The sequence below is a fragment of the Gambusia affinis genome, linkage group LG03, assembly GCF_019740435.1.
Source record: "Gambusia affinis linkage group LG03, SWU_Gaff_1.0, whole genome shotgun sequence".
Taxonomy (NCBI): domain Eukaryota; kingdom Metazoa; phylum Chordata; class Actinopteri; order Cyprinodontiformes; family Poeciliidae; genus Gambusia; species Gambusia affinis.
Genome location: NC_057870.1, coordinates 10,222,024 through 10,238,761, shown reverse-complemented (window position 1 = coordinate 10,238,761; position 16,738 = coordinate 10,222,024). Strand labels below are relative to the sequence as shown.

Here is a 16,738-nt window from a genome sequence, read left to right as displayed (position 1 = left end):
TAATTCATCGCATTAGAAACTACAATATGACTTTCAGGCCAAAAGATACTTCTGTTTACACAGCTCAACAAAGGTAGGATGTAATGAAAACCCGTATAGAGGCATCGTATTGTTTTATTATCACTAGTGTTATTTAGCCTCCTTTCATAAATTACACCAAATACAAATGTGTGAATTTTAATAGTTTTAAAAATAAATATGATAACGATAAGTGATATGTCTAGACATTGGTATCAATTTGGAAATATCAAAGCTACTGTAGAAGCTCAGATTAAGGCTCTGTTTTTTGGATCCATAACTGCGAAAACTGCCAGCGTCTTTTTTGTTTCAGTGCAGCCAGTTTGAGTTAAAGGGACTCAGACTGACTCAATGCACAGTTCACTGAACTCGTGAAATTGATGCTTAGGCTAAAACATTACCGACATGCTGTTAATGTTGTGTTTATGCAATATTTAACCACATGAAAGGTCATAAAATGCAGCTTTCAAACAGGTGTTGGTTCCATATTTCTGAGATGAATATAAAAATATTGTTCCTTTACAGAAAGATGAAATTAGAAATTTTACTACGTGACATTTTTCAAGGATAAATTAGATGAAGTGAATATGGAGAAGGGTTTCCAGAAGCACCGGGCATTAGATCTTGTCTCTGGTGTAAACTTTAAATGATTATATCACATTGTCCCATTTCCATACAGCCCGCCCACATCAAACCTCTCTCTCTCTCTCTCTCTCTCTCTCTCTTTCTCTCTCTCTGTTACGTGATTATTGTCTCCTGCTCTTAATCCAGGCCCTCCCAATAGAGCTCAGTTGTCCTGTCCTTGCAACCCCATCCACTTGACTTCCTTCCAGCTTCCCACCATGTTTGTTCCGTTTTGCTTCGCTTTGCTGGCTCTCTCCTCTCTGACTGCCGCGTCTGATCCAGGCTGTGATGAACTGATAAAACCTCTGGAGGACCGAAGCAAGGTAAGCAGGGCAGCAGCTGCTCAGAATCAACAAGTCATTAAATCGACAACTAGACGATTTTACCTTCGGGGGTTTTCTTGCATCACAATGCATGTCTTCCTGAAAAGTAACTTCACACTTGTTCTTTCATCTGAACAGATTTATGGAAAATGGGTTTTGCATGCCGGAGCGTCAGACAGCGAACAGAACCTGAATGCAAAAAAGATTGTGAACAGCTCCTGGATTAAACTCGCCACCATACCTGACAGCGATGAATTCAGTCTGCAGTACATGGACAAAATGTATATTCACTTGGAAATTACAGTTACATCATTTTAACAGCAATGCTTTACTAAGATAACATTTTAAAGTGTGAGTTATCTTAATTCCCTTTGGCAGTGAAGGAAAATGTGTTTGTGGGGCCCTTAACTCCAGCACTTCAGGAAACACGACCAAGGTGATCTGTAAGTAGGTCCCTGCTTTAATGCGTTATACTACCAACTCTCGTAGCAAAACATGTTAATGTAATGTTTCATCTGGTTCAGTTTACTATAACTCCACCACATATGAGCATATCGGGCACTTTTTGGAGACGTGCGCCGACTGCATCCTGTGGGTAGACGACGCGGTGGCCGAGGTGAACGGGGAGACAAGAAAAAGCAAAAACCTCTACATCTTCAGTGAGTGTCAGGTTTATTTCTTCAACAACTACAATCCAAAAAACAAAACAAAAAAAAAAAAAAGATTTATTAGTTATTTGTAAACTGTAGTAATGTTCAACTTCTCCTTTGACAAATAACAGCAAAGACAGGGAAACTGGACGCCTCTGATCTTGAGGTTTTCAAGAAACAGGCGAAGTGTCTGAAGCTCTTACCTGATTTCTATTTTCTGGAAACTACTGGTAAGATTTGGTCTTTCTGTCAGTACTTAGCTGTCTGCAGTATGTAACACAACATGACTTCCTTTGTGTTTCAGACCTTTGTCTTGAGGAAAGGGAACCTACCACTGCACCTACGGAGGGAAATACAGAAGAACAATAGAAGAACACAAGTTACCGTCTGCTTTCCGCCCTCATGTCTGCCGTTCCTGAACTCTTTGGACCTAACCACTATTCATATGTGATTTCCTAGTTAACTCTCTGAAGCATAACTTGTATTAATTGTTTGGAAATAAACTATGTAGTCTGCTGCAAACCATTCACTGCTGTCTGTTCAACGTACTTCAAGATAAACCTCAGCAATGCATGTAAAACAGAAATTATTATCCCGATATATTTCCTTTCACGGTAAAGAAGTCGTGAGTGGTACATTACAGGTCCCGCCTATGAGGAAAATTATTTTGTCAGTAGAGCTTCTACAAATTTGGAAATGTCTTAAATTCGATTGGGCAATTTTATAGGCCTGGATAAGTATGGACAAAGACATTTAGTGAGGACAAATTTATGTTTCTTGACTTCATGCCTTGTCAAAATGTCTGAACAGTATCCATCCATCCATCCATCCATCCATCCATCCATCCCTCAATCTGTTGGTTGCGCAAACCTATGCACGAGTATCGGCTGGAAACAACTTTTTAGGTTTCGCATTTACAGTTTTAAATTGGATTAAAAAAACATTAGATTCAAGTGAGAAAAAGACATGAAAAGTGTGGGGGAACCCTGCTTGTAACAAACTACACTTCAAACTCTACGGTTCTGTCTGACTGAGCATGAAAGGAAGTGGCATCGTACGATACTTTGTGACAAGCCTTAATTCAAGGTTTGACTTTTCTGTGAGCGAGGCGTTTTATGACAAGTCTTTTAAGTTCAATAAGCAGATTTACAGAGCAGAAAAGGAAGGACCTGCATCTTCTGTTCTTTTGTGAGAAAAGAAATAAAAGAAAAAAAAACAACAACTTGTAATCTCTCCACTGGCTTTTCATTCACTGTGGGCCTTTTTTCTAAAAATGTTTTTCAGTATCTTTATCCTTCCAGCTTTTGCCTTCCTTTCATACTCCTGTTACCCAGATATGCCAAGATGTGCATAAATAGTTTCCTTTTGATGACAGAACGGCAACTTGTTGGACAATTTATTCATACAAGATTAGTCAGCAAGACAGAGCTCTATGCTACAAAAAAATAATAATTAAAGAACTGTCAAAGCAGCAGTTTGTGCTTTACAAGATATAATGCTTACAAATAGAGCTTTGTAGTGAGGTTAGAGTTTAAATTTCAAAGCATATTCTCATTGCTATCGCAAACAAGAGTCCTGAGATGCAGAAAACAGCGGAAATGTAATATTCTAAGATAACAAAGCCGTCACAAGATCAGAAAATGTCTCCATCTTGGTTCTAATATTAAGGATCATGACCTGAATGCTAAGCAGAGTTTGCTGGTCTGTTTTTGCTTTCCCTCTCTCCCTGCACCAAGCCAGTCATGTTGACCCATTCAGAAATGAAAAGTGCTTTGCATCGAGAAAATTCTGCTTATTTGCATTGTGCCAAAACATATTTTATTGATACAGAGCAAATAGGAAAAGTTGGTCAGTTTGTTTTTCATTTTGACAACAATTTAAAAGATTTTTTATTTTATTTCTTTCTTTTTTTTTTGTTGTTGCTAGGAACAGAAGAGATGAAGCCAGAATGGGGGGAAATTTCCATGTGTTTGTGTCTCTGTGTATCTGAAAGTGCCTGACACTGTGCAACATTCAGCTCACATACTGAGACCTGTGGGGGTCCTGCTATTCACACTTTGCCAGCTGCTTGTTATGTAACAAGATAAATAGGACTCAAACCCCTGCTGAGTGGCGGCGAAAAGTTAAACATTTGCTTCCCACAGAGACCAAGCACGTGTATTCAGCTGTCCATCTGTGTGACTGTGTGTCGGGAACAGCATTTTATTATTATTATTATTGTTGTTATTAAGAATTTAAAACAGATATCAGCTCTTTGGGGTGCATTGGGACAAGCAAGGGGGGGGAGGATGAACATCTTTCGGTACAAAGCTCCCATCTTGCGTGTGTGGCCCAGCCCCCTGTTAGAAGGCGTCCCTCGGTTCCTTTGAGGGGTCTGTAGCTGGCAGCAGGATCCCTGACATCAGTGTTGCTCCCCGGCTGCCTGCTGTCTCCAACCATGGCTGCACAGCTGGTTGTAGCTCTGCTGGCTTTCACCTCCCTGAGCGCCGCCGCGTCCGAGCCGGACTGCAAGGAGCTGGTGAAGCCTCTGGTGCTGGACAGCCACAGCCCTGTGAGTATATCTGACATGAGTGAAGAGCCTCCAAACACCGACTGCTGACCGTTCGCACTGATTAAAGGATTCAGTGATTTATTGGGAGGTTACAGCAGATGAGAAAGAGGACTTTCAATAATTAATTAGGGTTGGGAGTGATTTTTATTGAAAAGGATAACATGCAACATTGTGCTTCACATTCTGTTATAAAAGCAAATAATACAGCTACTTTAAACATTATTTCAAGCAAATTGTTGCTTAAAGTGTCTGACTGTTAAGTTCTGCCACAGATACAGTTTTATATTAGCCTCCATCACATCTTGTACTTGTCTATTTACTTTTCCAAGGAAGGATCTATTATATCAAAAAACTTTTAATCTCTCTTTTATTTTATTTTTACCTAATCACATTTTATTCTATTATTCTCAATGGAAACTTCAGTTTCAAGGACATATGTAAAACCACTGTTTTAAAGTTTCTAGCGCTTTTGTCATTGTTTTCTTTCCCTTTTCTTTTTTCTTTCTTTTCTTGTGATTTCCAAAGTCACAGCGTGTCGTTTGGTGTTTAAAGTAATAGAAATGATTGTTTTTGCACCTGTAAAACCCTACAAGTATTGCAGACGTACCAACTACAGTAGCACTGTGAAGCGAACAAAGCCTGGAATATTAGAAAAATAATACTATCAATAGTCAACACAATAAGGTGGGTGAATAAGATAAGTGGTTTAAGAAAGAAATACAATAACTAAAAGTATTATATGAGACTAATTGCACTGTTAGAATTTAGTTAGTCAGTAAAAGAAGCTGACCTCTGCAAAACCACAGCAATAACTGGCTTGTTAAAGAATAAAGAAAGCGCGTTAGAACTGAGTTAAACGTGCAGTGACTGTATGTGCAGATCTATGGAAAGTGGGTGCTCCACGTCGGCTCCTGGGACAAGCACGACCTGAAGACCGACCTGCTGTCGGTGCACAGCTCCTGGGTGGAACTGTCCCCCACCTCCGACAGCGGAGTCATCTCCCTCTACTGGGCCGACCGTCTGTAAGAGCTCTGCTGAATGTTGATGGCCTTATCGGGCTGATCCATGCAGTGGTCATGGTTTGTGATCTCCTGTGTGAATTAAAGGCTTGATTTTTGTTGTTTTTCATCACAGTAGTGAAGAGAAGTGCCTTCAGGGTGCAGCAAATGTCTCCATATTGGGAATAACAAGTCACACCACTTGTATGTATTTTTGAAACATTGTCTTACTGACTTGTTTATATGTGGTATGTCATGCTTACAAAGCATTTTTTACAAGCTAATATACAAATAGTTTTTGGGTTGCTTTTGCAGCTTTGCTTTTGAAAACGTCTTCTTTATTCTTCACACATGTGGGACAAACTGAGTAATTTCTCCCATGTTTTACAGTTCTAATCAATGGTCACACTTCCTATCATGATGGGAAGTATTATGAGACGTGCAGCGACTGCCTCCTGTCTGAGGACACCACCCTACTGCCTGATGGGAAATCAAAAGGCCGATACCTGTTTCTGTTCAGTGAGATAGTTTACATATACTCTCTACCAAGTCATTGAAACAGAAACGCAGAGTGTTTTGGGTTACAATTTGATATGTCTCCTTTCCTTAAAGCACGCACTGGAGCTCTGGAGCCGTCTGAGCTGGAAACCTTCAAAAAGCAAGCAGAATGTCTTGGATTTCTCCCAGAGTATCACTTCGTAAGCACAGGTCAGCCATTTTTCCAAGTCCTCAAAGTAGGATGAGTCTCAGAGGAAACAGTTAATTATTTTGTGATTATTTTCTCCTTTGTTTTTTTCAGATCTGTGTCCAGATGACAGGGGGGAGGGAACATCACCCGCTGTTAGGAAAATAGAGACGGATCAAGCCGAGAATCAGCCAGCTGAGGATTAAAGCACAGAGGTCGTCCCAGCTCTGTGGGGAGCCTCCATGGATCCAGTTTAACATGCACTAAACTGCGTTATCATGTTGCAGTAGATCAACTCGTTGTAGTTTCGCCTGAACAATTAAATCTCATTAAAATTGATTTAATTTGTTGGGGGGTTTTTCCCAGTCGATGTACTTGTCGGTGAATAAAAGCAGTTTTTAATCCCCCTGAATGATGTTCTGGCAAATGATTTTTCCATTCTTCACAGTCGGATCATTTTGTGCCGAGTTCCCTACACAATAAAACTAATGAAGCTCCAAAGAGCGACACAGACTGTCGCTGGGTAACACCCAGTGGGAGAGAGAAAGATGCCCAACAGACAATTGCCTTTTCCTCTGCTGATACAAAACTCAGTCTGATCCTTTATTGGGACATTTGAAAGGTTGTGGCTCCCTGCCGAAGTTCATTCAGGAGCCGAGGTGTTTACAACAGAGGACCATTGAGCAGTTCTTTCAGAGCCGTCCAAAAGAAATCTGCATGTTTCTGAGTGTTTCCTGGAAAGGCTTTGCAGGAGCGTTTGAGAATGCAACAACCCCCTCCTCCCTTGTTTTTAGCACTTACACAACAAGGTCTTTTTTTTTTTTTTTTTTCGTCTGAAAGCTTGGAGGGAAATGAGTCGACATCAGAAGGTTTCTGTTGCAGGATGAGTAACATCTGCTGTCTGACCATGGCTCTGTCTGTCGTCGGCTTTCTGCTGACCCTGGTTTCACTGAGTGCAGCGTCTGCTCCGGACTGCCAGGAGCTGGTCCAGCCTTACATGCCAGAGGAGCCAGAACAGGTGAGTACCGCTCATTTTTGTCTCCTCTCCAAATGATTTCTTTTTTTTTTGAGACAGTTTCAGGGAATCATTTAGCTTGTGGGTGTTTCTTTTACATTTTGGTGAAAGTTATTTGGAAAATGGATTTATGTGATGGGAGCAGGCGATCCAGTGACATACCACAAAGCACTGGAGTACATGAAAAGTTCTTGGATTGAGCTGCAGCCCACCTCTGACAACCTGACTGTGGCCCTGCGATGGGGTGATTACTGCTTGTGAGTAGTCTGTCTAGTCACTAACTCTTATGCAGTTTCTTGGGATTTTATGTGCATTTTGATTTTATGTAGACCAATTTTACCTTGCAATTGTTAAGTTTGCAAATAAAATAATAATAATTCCATCAATAAATTTGGAAATAAAATAAATAATGGTTCTCCTTTTTTTGTCGTGTACATGTGTATTGAACACATCTGATTCAAAGTGGTCGTGTAAACAACTTTTACTGCAGATACAGCTGTTGGTCTTCTGGAGTATCTCTGCTCAATTTTTTGTTTTTCACTTTTGACATTTTTCAAGTATTTTCAGATATTGTGGTTTGAATTAAAGCTAGGTTGCTCAAACACATAAATATACTTTAAACAGCCAATCTTTAAAAAAAACAATTATATATATATATATATATATATACATATATATATGTATACATATATATGTATGTATATATATATATCTATATAAATATAGATATATATATACATACATATATATATACATACATATATATATTTATGTACTACTCTGTGTTGGCCAATCAGAAAAAAAAAATTCTAAAAAAATGCTATTAATTTTATGATTGTAACATGACAAAATGTTCTGGAAGCATAAAAATGTTGCAATGTTTGCAGTGTTATGCATAAGTAAGATTGATTTAAGCCTCATAAAACTTGTCATATTGTTTTTCAGTCAGCGGTGCATCTTTGGAAGAGTAAATGCAACCGTCTCTGGACTCACAGCCACATTTCGGAGTATGTCAACCACAAACATCAGCCCTCCATCTTATCTAGAAAACAAAAAAAAAAAAGAATCTGCCTCCAGCAGATTATGGCTTTCATAATAAGTTCGACTTTTTCCTGCACTTTCAGAAAACCTGTCGGACCACAAAGGACACCTCCTGCAGACTTGTTCTGACTGCCTGCTGTGGACAGACACTTTTCGTAACGTGGACATCACAGGCAGATACATCATGCAGTTTAGTAAGAGCCGCTGTCCGCTGCATATCTCTGTAAAATTTTGAAATATACATGCATATTTTAGATTTATTCCTTTTTTCACAGCAAGGACAGGAAAAATGCATCCCACAGATGTAGAACATTTTAGGAAGCAAGCAAAGTGTCTGAACTTCCCAGAGAACTTTCACAGCTACGACACCACAGCAGGTCAGTGACTCGACTGCAGATTGTGTCTTGAGGCAATGCAGAAAGAGGTCTTACACCTGGGAATTAAGAATTCAGACATGAGAGTAATCAGTACTTAAATGTATTGTTTATTCGATGAAGCATTGTTCTTCTCTGCTTTTGTCTTACAGAATTGTGTCCGGACAAAGAAACGAAAATTTGAGCAGCAATAAAAGAAAATGCAGAGTCAAAGAGGCCCAACAACCTCCATTCAGAAACCCAAAATATACAGTTTAATCTTTGACTCAGTCGCTGTTTTTTATTAGAGATCTTCAAACTGAGAGGTGGACTTCCACAAGCAGGTTCATTCACAGTTTAGTGAAGCTCTCTCCTAACATAATTTTTAAATTAATTACCTAAAGGTGATTCATTTATGACCTTAAACTATCATAGAAACTCTGATGTTTTGTCAAAATCCAAGAATTAACTAATTTGCCTCTCTGAAGAGAAGTTTTCCACTTGATGTTTGAATATGTTTGTGAATTAACAAAAATCACAACAACATTCAGAAAGTGAGGAAAGAAAAAACAGGCCAGGAGCGTTACTCTTCTGATGCAGAGCCTATAATCTACAACCAAAAAAAATTAATGATTCAAATAACATTTTTCTTTGTTTTTACTTACGTAGTTTCTGTACATAATTACACATTGTCAAAAAAATAAAAATAAAATATGACATTATGTTTGCAACTTGTAATTTGTATGATACTGGAACAGATGCTGATGGTTTGGTTCCCTGACAGAGTAGACAAGGAAGGCAAAATCAGTGACAGTGTTATGTGATAGATACAGCGTAAAAGCTTTATGCATAAACCCCAAACCAAAACCAAAGATTTATTTCATCCAACTTGAGCGCTATTGAACTTTTTCATGTGCCGTCACATTACATACACAAATTTTAATGTTTTGAGATTTTATGATAGATAAAGTAGTGCATAAGTGTAAAGTGGAAGGGTGTTTTTTTCGGTAACACATAAAAAGTGCAGCGTGTGTTCGAACCCCGTTACCATGACACCCCCATATGGTAAACAGATTTCACCTGTGTGTGATTATTTTCAGTATAACCACAGCTGCTCTATGAACATCCATCCATTGTCTGTTCACCTTTGTCCCTAATGGGGTCAGGAGGGTTGCTGGTTCCTCTCCAGCTACGTTCTGGTCGAGAGGCGGGGTTCACCCTGGACAGGTCGCCAGGGGCAACAGGGCAACACAGAGACATACAGGACACACAACGATTCACACACTCACACCTAGGGAGAATTTAGAGAGACCAATTAACCTGACAGTCATGCTTTTGGACTGTGGGCCAGAGAACCCGGAGAGAACCCACCATGCACAGGGAGAACATGCAAACTCCATGCAGAAAGACCCCGGGCTGGGAATCGAACCCAGGACCTTCTTGCCGCAAGGCAACAGCTCTACCAACTGCGCCACTGTGCAGGCGCTCTGTGAACATTGTAGTCCAATCCATCATACAAAAATGTAAAAAGTATGAAACAACTGCAAATCAGCTACCCAGATATGGGAGTCCATCGAACTCTACATGGTACTTCAAGAGGGAGTTATTGAGAGCTGCAGCCAAGAAGCACATGTTGGCCTTGGATGAGCTGCAGATCCACAGATCAGATGGAAAGAAAATGCTTTTTATTTGTCATGTGCTCTGAAACTTTTGCCTCAAGAAAAAACCTTGTTGAAAAAAGACAAAAAAAGGTCCTGCTTAAAGTTTGTTACAAGACATGCAGGGAAACAATGGGCATGCTGCCATAAAAAGGAACTTTTTCTTTTGTTTACAAAGTGTACAGTACAAACATCATCCCCCCGGTGGAACAAAGTGGCGGCAGCATCAGTCAGCAGGGAGGCTTTTCATCATAAGGGACAGAGAAGCTAACCAGTGTTAATGAGAAAGAAGATGGATGGAGTCAAATACAGGTTAACCCTGAAATCCAGCCAGAGATAGAATAGACGGGTTTGTATCAATGCAGGTAGATAAGACTAAACGGTCCAGTCAAAGTCTGGACCTGAGGATTGGCAATAAGTGCTCTGCACAGATATTCTCCATCCAAAGTCTTTTTTTTTTGTGTTGTTTTTTGAGATTCAGCTGTTTTGCAAAGAAGAATGGGCAAAAGTTTCAGCCTCTTGATGAATCAAAGACTTGATGTTTTCAGACTTTTGACTGAGAAGCTGGAAAGAAATGCGTGTTTCACTTTACAACTTCATCTATTTTACAGGAAACCACATGTCCTTGTCCTTCCAGTTCCAAGTTATGCACCACTTTGTGTTGCATGAAACTCCCAGAATGATTCAAAAGTTAAAAAGCTTTGACAACTTTTGTGAACGTTTGTATTATTTCTCAGAAACAGGCTCCTTAAGCCACCAGCTTGTTATAATGACCACTATACATGCCTTCCATCTTGCAGGGTCTGCCGCTTGATCCACTCGATTGAGTGCTGCGTGCGTCCATGCTGCTCCCTGCTGGTGCCAGTGGTGAGCACCTAAGCACTGCAGCCACCTGCTTCTGGCACTGAGAGGAGCCGTAGTAGTAGAGGAGAGGATCCAGGCAGCAGCTGAGGCTGCCTATGCACACAGAGAGCAGGTACGCCTGATAAGAACCGTCACTGGATGTGTGGCTGATCTGAACATAGTGAATCATCAGGATGATGTTTGTGGGAGCGAAGCAGACCACGAACACAAGCAGCACCACCACAGTCATCACGATCGCCCGCGTCTTCTTGGAGCGGTTCTCCAAGTTGGCTGCCGCCAGAGCCTGAACGATCCGAACATAGCAGACAGTAGTGAAGGCGAGAGGTATGAAGAAGAAGATGGAGGAGTATACAGGGAAGAAGTAGACATAGTAGGATTGCAGGGTTTCCACATCCTGCACATCATGACAGGTGGTAATCCCAAGGTCTGGTAAATATAGTGTCTGCTCTGAGATCAGTAGGGGGGACACTCCTCCCAGGGAGAGGAGCCACATGGCTGCACAGACAGCTGCAGCCGTCTGAGGGCTCCGCCACATCAGGGAGTTCATGGGGTAAACCACGGCCAGGAACCGGTCCACACTGATGCACAAGACGAGCAGCACGGAGCAGTACATGTTGCAGTGGAAAGCTGCTGTCACCACCCTGCACATGAAGGACCCGTAGATCCAGTTGTTGCCATTATAATGGTAAGCGATTTTAAAGGGGAGGAGCAGGCCAAACAGAAGGTCAGCACAAGCCAGGTTCAGCATGTAGATCACTGCAGGCTTTCTGGGACGGATTCGGTGGACAAACATCACCACGGCCAGAAGGTTGAGAGGCACGCTAGTGATGAAGACCAGGATGTAAACAGTGGGGACAAATGCTGTCGCGAGGTGACCCTGGAGAAACTCTTTGGCCTCCTCAGAGATGACAAGGTGCTTTTGCAAGCGATGGTGCTGGTCGTGTTTCTTGAACGGCTTCTGCTCCGTCTCAGAACCTGAGCCGTCATCGTCGCTCAAACTGTCCAACGCAGACAGGTCAATGTATTCCATGGGTTCTTCAGTCACCAGGACAAAGCGCCCTGAGAAAGTCCGAGGTAGCAACATGGAGCCTTTAGAGAGACACAAAGCGATAATGAAACAACCGTCAACCTGGTTCAGATATTCAGGTATAAATACATCACTATCACTTGAGTGCAATTTGGCTAGCATAAACAACTTCTAAATACTCTCTGAATTGAGTCATACTGAAAGTAGATTTCATGCATATTTCTTTACTTCCACACACAGGTGTCTGAAAGTCAAGTATTATGCTACTGTGCCTGCACTCAAATGATGGCCCACTCACTGAGAGTCTTCTAGCACCACCTGGCTGGACCTCTGTTGAATTAGGTAAATCACTTTAAAGGAGGTAAACCTTTTTTATTTAAACATCATGATTTTCTAGAAATCAGTTTTCATTTTGACATAAGTTTTGTCGCAAAATTTGTCAAATAACCAAAATGTTGGGGTTTTTGGCAGAGGGGTGAATACTTTCTACTGGTACTGCAGTAGTGGGCATCTGATGCTTTTCCACATATAATTTTTAATCTCAATTGGGCAAAAACAGTTTACAATGGTAGGACAGAAATAGATTTGTTCTCGTCTCTCCTATACAACCTGCTTGTGCCAACATTTTTTAATGGTTGTTAGAGAGCCCAAGACGCCAACAGTCATTTTAAAAAATGAGGTTTAAAGAAACAGTAAGATGAACACGCTAAAAACTAAATGAAAATAGCTCTCCATGTCCCATCACATTTACACTCCATATAAACAGATGGCCATGGTTTATACAAAAGAACAATAAGGGAATTACATTTGAATTATGCTATTTAAGTTTTTTTCTTTTTTTTTTACTATACAGAATGATACGGTTCTGTAGAATAATTCAAAATGGATTCTTTCTGCACCAGAAAGTTACATTCCTGCAATACATTATATAAAATGCATCGTTTTTCTTGAATTCACCTTCATTTTCAGTTCAAATTGACCAATATGGATCCCAGTAGTGAATGGAAACTGGCATTTGAGGTACATCGTAGTCATTTTATGACGATGCTATTTTTTCGAAGAAAAAAATGTTATTTTGGTCGACCTAACTCATTTTAAAGGATCGCTCTATACACAGAATGAGAGTCTGAATGTTAAGTTTGCACACATTATGCTCTCATTATGTCAGGCGGTTTTTAAAAGAAGTACTCACCATTTTCTGAGGAGTGTGCCGAGCTTCGACTTAAAGACAAAACCAGCAAGCCGAATGCTAGAGGGAACATGCTGTTGCTGTACATCCTCCAAATATCCAGTGGACTGAAATTATCAGCTTCCCAGATGAGTTTCTAAAGTGCTTTTGTCTGTGAGCATTTAGCAAATTAGAGAGTCCTGAGGATCCTCCTCCTTCTCAGCCACATAGATCTCCTCCCCTTTACAAAGGAAGCATCAATCCGAGACTAAAAATATTTTTCTCCTCAAATGGCAAAATCTTTGAAATGCACCATTTCCTCAATTATTTATTATTGTAATGCCTTTATAGTAAGCCAACCTTGAATTAACTTTAGAAATCTAAATACCAATTTAGGTATTTAGGTTGAATAAATAATTATTCACAAATGTAATTTATTCTGGATATTGGTCAAAGATTGAGAAGTAATTATAAATAATAGCAACATTAAAATAGATCTTCTGTAGCTTTTAATGTTGAATTAAAACATTTTATTTAGATATTTTAAAGGCACTAATAAACTGTAGAATTACACATTTTTATGTTGTAACGTCACTTTTCACCTGATGGTACTGCAGCTTTTTTCTGTAATGTTCATAAAACCATGACAGTTTTCTCAAAATGCAAGGTTTCTGGAAGGCGTGTCTTTTACATATAAAACATGAATATTAGTACAAATTCATTTCTAAAAGTACATTACATTTACAATCGAGACATAGAAAAAAAAAAAAAACTGGACAGACAAGGAATTGACATTTCATTTGGAGGCGATCCATTAAATTAAAAGCAGATGAAACAACAAGACGTTTTGTGAAGGCACAAGTAGTTTTCTCCCAACAGTTCTCCTGCTTTCTCTTCCACGTTTATTTTCCATAAAACTTCTTGTTGAGAAGGAAGATTAGTAAATTAACATTCACTTTGGCCTTGTCAAACATCTTCATGACGGCCACGCCCTCGTACTGCAGCTGAAGAAGGTCCTGGACACAAAGTAGAAAACTTATGATTGATTTAAAGACGTGAACTAAATTAAAGCAGTTATTTTTTTTATCTATTTTTATTGCTTCATGAGGAGAGTCTAAAAAAAACAAACAAACAATGCCTTCATTTCCACGCACTTCCTGCCATCATTCCCTGACAGAAACAGGAAACTTGTGCGATTGTCATTCTGGTCTAGTTGTGTCTTTTTTTTTTTGGCTTTTCTCCATGGAAATTCAGACACACTTGGAAAATAATTACCTGGAAATGAAGCTGGACCTTTTCCATTTCAACCCCCATAAATTTGGCCTTCACCTCAAAATCTCCAACTTCTTCCGTGGGAGAAATGTCAAACATGACATTTTTGAACCTTTGGAGGCGAGAAAGAGAATATAAATATAAAAACTCAGAAAATGACGGGAGGAAAATTAACATGCTTGATGACAAAATCTAAAATTTTAATAGAAACATAAAACATAGCTCCGATGTGTATATGTTTTACCTGTCCAAACTGTAAAAAACATTTAAGATTTTGACAGCGGATATGTAATTTCTCTCCATTTCCTTTCTGGTGACGCCTGAATAAACAATGATTTTGCAGTGAGAATAAAAGGTGGGAGAGTTTATCCTAAAAACCTTCTTTCCGTGAAATGAAAAAAAGAGCAGACAAGGCAAATCACTATCATTTTAATTCAGTTTCACACCTTTGCCTTTGGTTCAGGGAAAAGAATGAAAGCAGTTCAAGGTTCGACTACGCTTACAAAGACCTAACTTTCAGTTTTAAATCATTATACTAGATCTATTTAACAAAAAATAAATTAAAAACTGAAGTGCTTTCTCAATCCACAGGCACAGGTAGACCTGTTCTTAGATGTGATGCAGCATGTTATTTAATTTTGAAAGGCAATGCATTTTTACATATTGCACATTTATAAACTTGTTCACAAATTGTCACTTCAAAACAAAAACTTCAATGTAGTTTGTTGGAATTTCACATGATAGCACTGAAAGGTGGTTCATTTCTAGATAGCACCGTTTTAGGATGACCACACTTTTTTGATTTTCATTTATAAAAATGATAAAACCCATGAATTATTTTTAGAAATTTGCACTACTTTGTGTTGTGTGATGGCATAAACTCAAACCCAATTTAACACACTAAGGCTTGCGGTTGCAACATGACAAAATCTAGCTGTATGAACGCTTTTGCAGAGCGCTGTAGATTTGATTATGTCACCATAACAAGATAACTTACTGGTTTGTCTGAAGGCCTTCTATCTCCAGGATGACTCCCTTCTCATGCAGTCTGGCCGCCGTGTACTTCAGAGACTGTGGCTTCCACTTCTTACTGCCCTTTTCTTCCCCTTTGCTGTCCAGTTTTATGGATCTGCGTGTATTCCTGAAGACAAAACAGCCATAAATAAAACAATTCAGCCAAAATAATACACACAAAAAAACAACAAAAAAAACACTTATTTTTATAGAGGTTTTCATTTTGGAAATCCACACTCACTTCCGGTTAAGATTATCCAGACAGGTCTTGATGTAGGTGTCGTAATAGTTCATCTGCTCCTGGAAGAAGTCAGTTTTGGAGTTGAGCGCTGTCAGCGTTTGCTGAAGCTTCGTAAGCTCTGCCTTTCTCCTTTGTCTATAGCGTCTCTGGTAGCGAATGTCCTGTCGATCAGAGATTTAGTCTTCACTGAGATTCTGACACTGAACAGAGTTATTGGAAGAACACGAAGCTGGTATTTTCAGACAAAACAGGATTAAGTGCTTTTAAACCTTCGCTATGTCGTTTATAAGGTCTTGGTATTTGTTACTGGCGGTGACGAGTCCAGCCTGCTCAAGATTACGGAGATTCCTCAAGATTTTCCTCTTCTTCTGCTCGAGAGGCAGCTGACTGTCCTCCAACACGGCTGGACTGCTTTTCAGTCCCTCTGGTGTCTGAGCGTCCTGGTCTGCCCTTCGCTGGACAATCTTTGTATGCTCTGACTCCTTCAGAAACAAAAGTTTTAAAAAGTTATCGCACTATGCTGAAAGAGAAAATTAATAATGCAAACTGCATAAAATGTTTTCTTTTGGTAAACAACAGTTGGCCTCTGGAGTTTAGTTAAAGCAGTGTTTCTCAATTCCGGTCCTCACGCCCCCCTGGCTTGCATGTTTTAGGTGTTTCCCTTCTGCCTCACACCTGGATTGAATATGTGGGTCATTAACAGGCTTCTGCAGCATTTGATGGTCATGCAATCATTTGAATCAGCTTCTCTGGAATAGAGGTAGATCTAAAACATGCAGAGCAGGGGGGCCTGAGGACTGGAATTGAGAAGCGCTGAGGTAGGAGAACGTATGACCTGTGGTGCAGTAGCTGGGGTCTCAAGTATTTCTGGTAACGTCTCTCCATGCTGAATCCGAATCACGTCAACTATCAGCTTTTTTGTCCTGAGGAAGAAAAAAAAAAAACAAGCAACTTCAGATTGAACAAAATGCTAGTTTGAATTCGAACAAGACTGAAGTTATGGTCTTGGTAATCATTTAAAATGTGATTTAAAACCAAAACTGAGGATTACTCATTGTATGTCAGATAGGAACCATATTAAATTTCACTTTTATTCTTCAGGCTTTGACTGTGACCTAATTTTCATAAATTAAATTTTTTAGTGTTTTATTCAAATCATGTTTCATGTCTCTTATGTGTTTATGTATGTTTTGTCTTTTTGGTCTGGGCTGTTCTTGGTTGGTTGTCCAATGCAGC

At 39.7% G+C, this 16,738-nt stretch overlaps 5 protein-coding genes across 5 annotated transcripts in view; 3 read left to right on the top strand and 2 right to left on the bottom strand.

The window, feature by feature from the left end:
• Positions 1 to 790: 790 nt before the first annotated feature.
• On the top strand, positions 791 to 2,140 carry LOC122827838. The gene is made up of 6 exons (XM_044110900.1): positions 791 to 965; positions 1,104 to 1,246; positions 1,344 to 1,408; positions 1,490 to 1,624; positions 1,747 to 1,845; positions 1,920 to 2,140. Exons 1-6 carry the CDS (start codon positions 861 to 863, stop codon positions 1,982 to 1,984), a joined length of 612 nt encoding a protein of 203 aa, XP_043966835.1. The 5' UTR covers positions 791 to 860; the 3' UTR covers positions 1,985 to 2,140.
• Positions 2,141 to 3,722: 1,582 nt separating this feature from the next.
• On the top strand, positions 3,723 to 6,261 carry LOC122827836. The gene is made up of 6 exons (XM_044110896.1): positions 3,723 to 4,166; positions 5,046 to 5,188; positions 5,301 to 5,368; positions 5,555 to 5,683; positions 5,777 to 5,872; positions 5,964 to 6,261. The coding sequence occupies exons 1-6, from the start codon at positions 4,053 to 4,055 to the stop codon at positions 6,053 to 6,055; spliced, it is 642 nt and encodes a 213-aa protein (XP_043966831.1). The 5' UTR covers positions 3,723 to 4,052; the 3' UTR covers positions 6,056 to 6,261.
• A 233-nt stretch (positions 6,262 to 6,494) lies between these two features.
• Positions 6,495 to 8,975, top strand: LOC122827835. Its single transcript, XM_044110894.1, has 6 exons — positions 6,495 to 6,867; positions 6,976 to 7,121; positions 7,810 to 7,871; positions 7,989 to 8,099; positions 8,181 to 8,282; positions 8,432 to 8,975. Exons 1-6 carry the CDS (start codon positions 6,613 to 6,615, stop codon positions 8,461 to 8,463), a joined length of 708 nt encoding a protein of 235 aa, XP_043966829.1. The 5' UTR covers positions 6,495 to 6,612; the 3' UTR covers positions 8,464 to 8,975.
• On the bottom strand, positions 8,372 to 13,325 carry f2r (coagulation factor II (thrombin) receptor). Its single transcript, XM_044110891.1, has 2 exons — positions 13,000 to 13,325; positions 8,372 to 11,869 (listed from the first exon to the last, which is right to left on the bottom strand). The coding sequence occupies exons 1-2, from the start codon at positions 13,082 to 13,084 to the stop codon at positions 10,665 to 10,667; spliced, it is 1,290 nt and encodes a 429-aa protein (XP_043966826.1). The 5' UTR covers positions 13,085 to 13,325; the 3' UTR covers positions 8,372 to 10,664.
• A 142-nt stretch (positions 13,326 to 13,467) lies between these two features.
• Positions 13,468 to 16,738, bottom strand: part of iqgap2 (IQ motif containing GTPase activating protein 2) — a 38,849-nt gene continuing 35,578 nt past the window's right edge. Inside the window, exons 33-38 of the mRNA XM_044110890.1 lie at positions 16,338 to 16,425; positions 15,772 to 15,984; positions 15,503 to 15,663; positions 15,245 to 15,388; positions 14,251 to 14,359; positions 13,468 to 13,991 (exon numbers count right to left, since the gene is read on the bottom strand). Of these exons, the coding sequence (XP_043966825.1) occupies positions 13,878 to 13,991; positions 14,251 to 14,359; positions 15,245 to 15,388; positions 15,503 to 15,663; positions 15,772 to 15,984; positions 16,338 to 16,425 (829 nt within the window). The 3' untranslated portion in view covers positions 13,468 to 13,877. The remainder of the gene's footprint in view (positions 13,992 to 14,250; positions 14,360 to 15,244; positions 15,389 to 15,502; positions 15,664 to 15,771; positions 15,985 to 16,337; positions 16,426 to 16,738) is intronic.

Excerpts from the sequence above, each read along its gene's own strand:
- LOC122827838 (XM_044110900.1), top strand. The coding sequence starts at position 861 with ATGTTTGTTCCGTTTTGCTTCGCTTTGCTGGCTCTCTCCTCTCTGACT. Across the intron at positions 1,409-1,489 it reads AAACACGACCAAGGTGATCT|TTTACTATAACTCCACCACA; the intron begins GTAAGTAGGTCC and ends CATCTGGTTCAG. Across the intron at positions 1,625-1,746 it reads CAAAAACCTCTACATCTTCA|CAAAGACAGGGAAACTGGAC; the intron begins GTGAGTGTCAGG and ends GACAAATAACAG.
- LOC122827836 (XM_044110896.1), top strand. The coding sequence starts at position 4,053 with ATGGCTGCACAGCTGGTTGTAGCTCTGCTGGCTTTCACCTCCCTGAGC. Across the intron at positions 5,189-5,300 it reads CTCTACTGGGCCGACCGTCT|TAGTGAAGAGAAGTGCCTTC; the intron begins GTAAGAGCTCTG and ends TTTTCATCACAG. Across the intron at positions 5,873-5,963 it reads GTATCACTTCGTAAGCACAG|ATCTGTGTCCAGATGACAGG; the intron begins GTCAGCCATTTT and ends TGTTTTTTTCAG.
- LOC122827835 (XM_044110894.1), top strand. The coding sequence starts at position 6,613 with ATGCAACAACCCCCTCCTCCCTTGTTTTTAGCACTTACACAACAAGGT. Across the intron at positions 6,868-6,975 it reads TGCCAGAGGAGCCAGAACAG|TTATTTGGAAAATGGATTTA; the intron begins GTGAGTACCGCT and ends TTTTGGTGAAAG. Across the intron at positions 8,283-8,431 it reads CAGCTACGACACCACAGCAG|AATTGTGTCCGGACAAAGAA; the intron begins GTCAGTGACTCG and ends TTTGTCTTACAG.
- f2r (XM_044110891.1), bottom strand. The coding sequence starts at position 13,084 with ATGTACAGCAACAGCATGTTCCCTCTAGCATTCGGCTTGCTGGTTTTG. Across the intron at positions 11,870-12,999 it reads GGCACACTCCTCAGAAAATG|GCTCCATGTTGCTACCTCGG; the intron begins GTGAGTACTTCT and ends GTCTCTCTAAAG.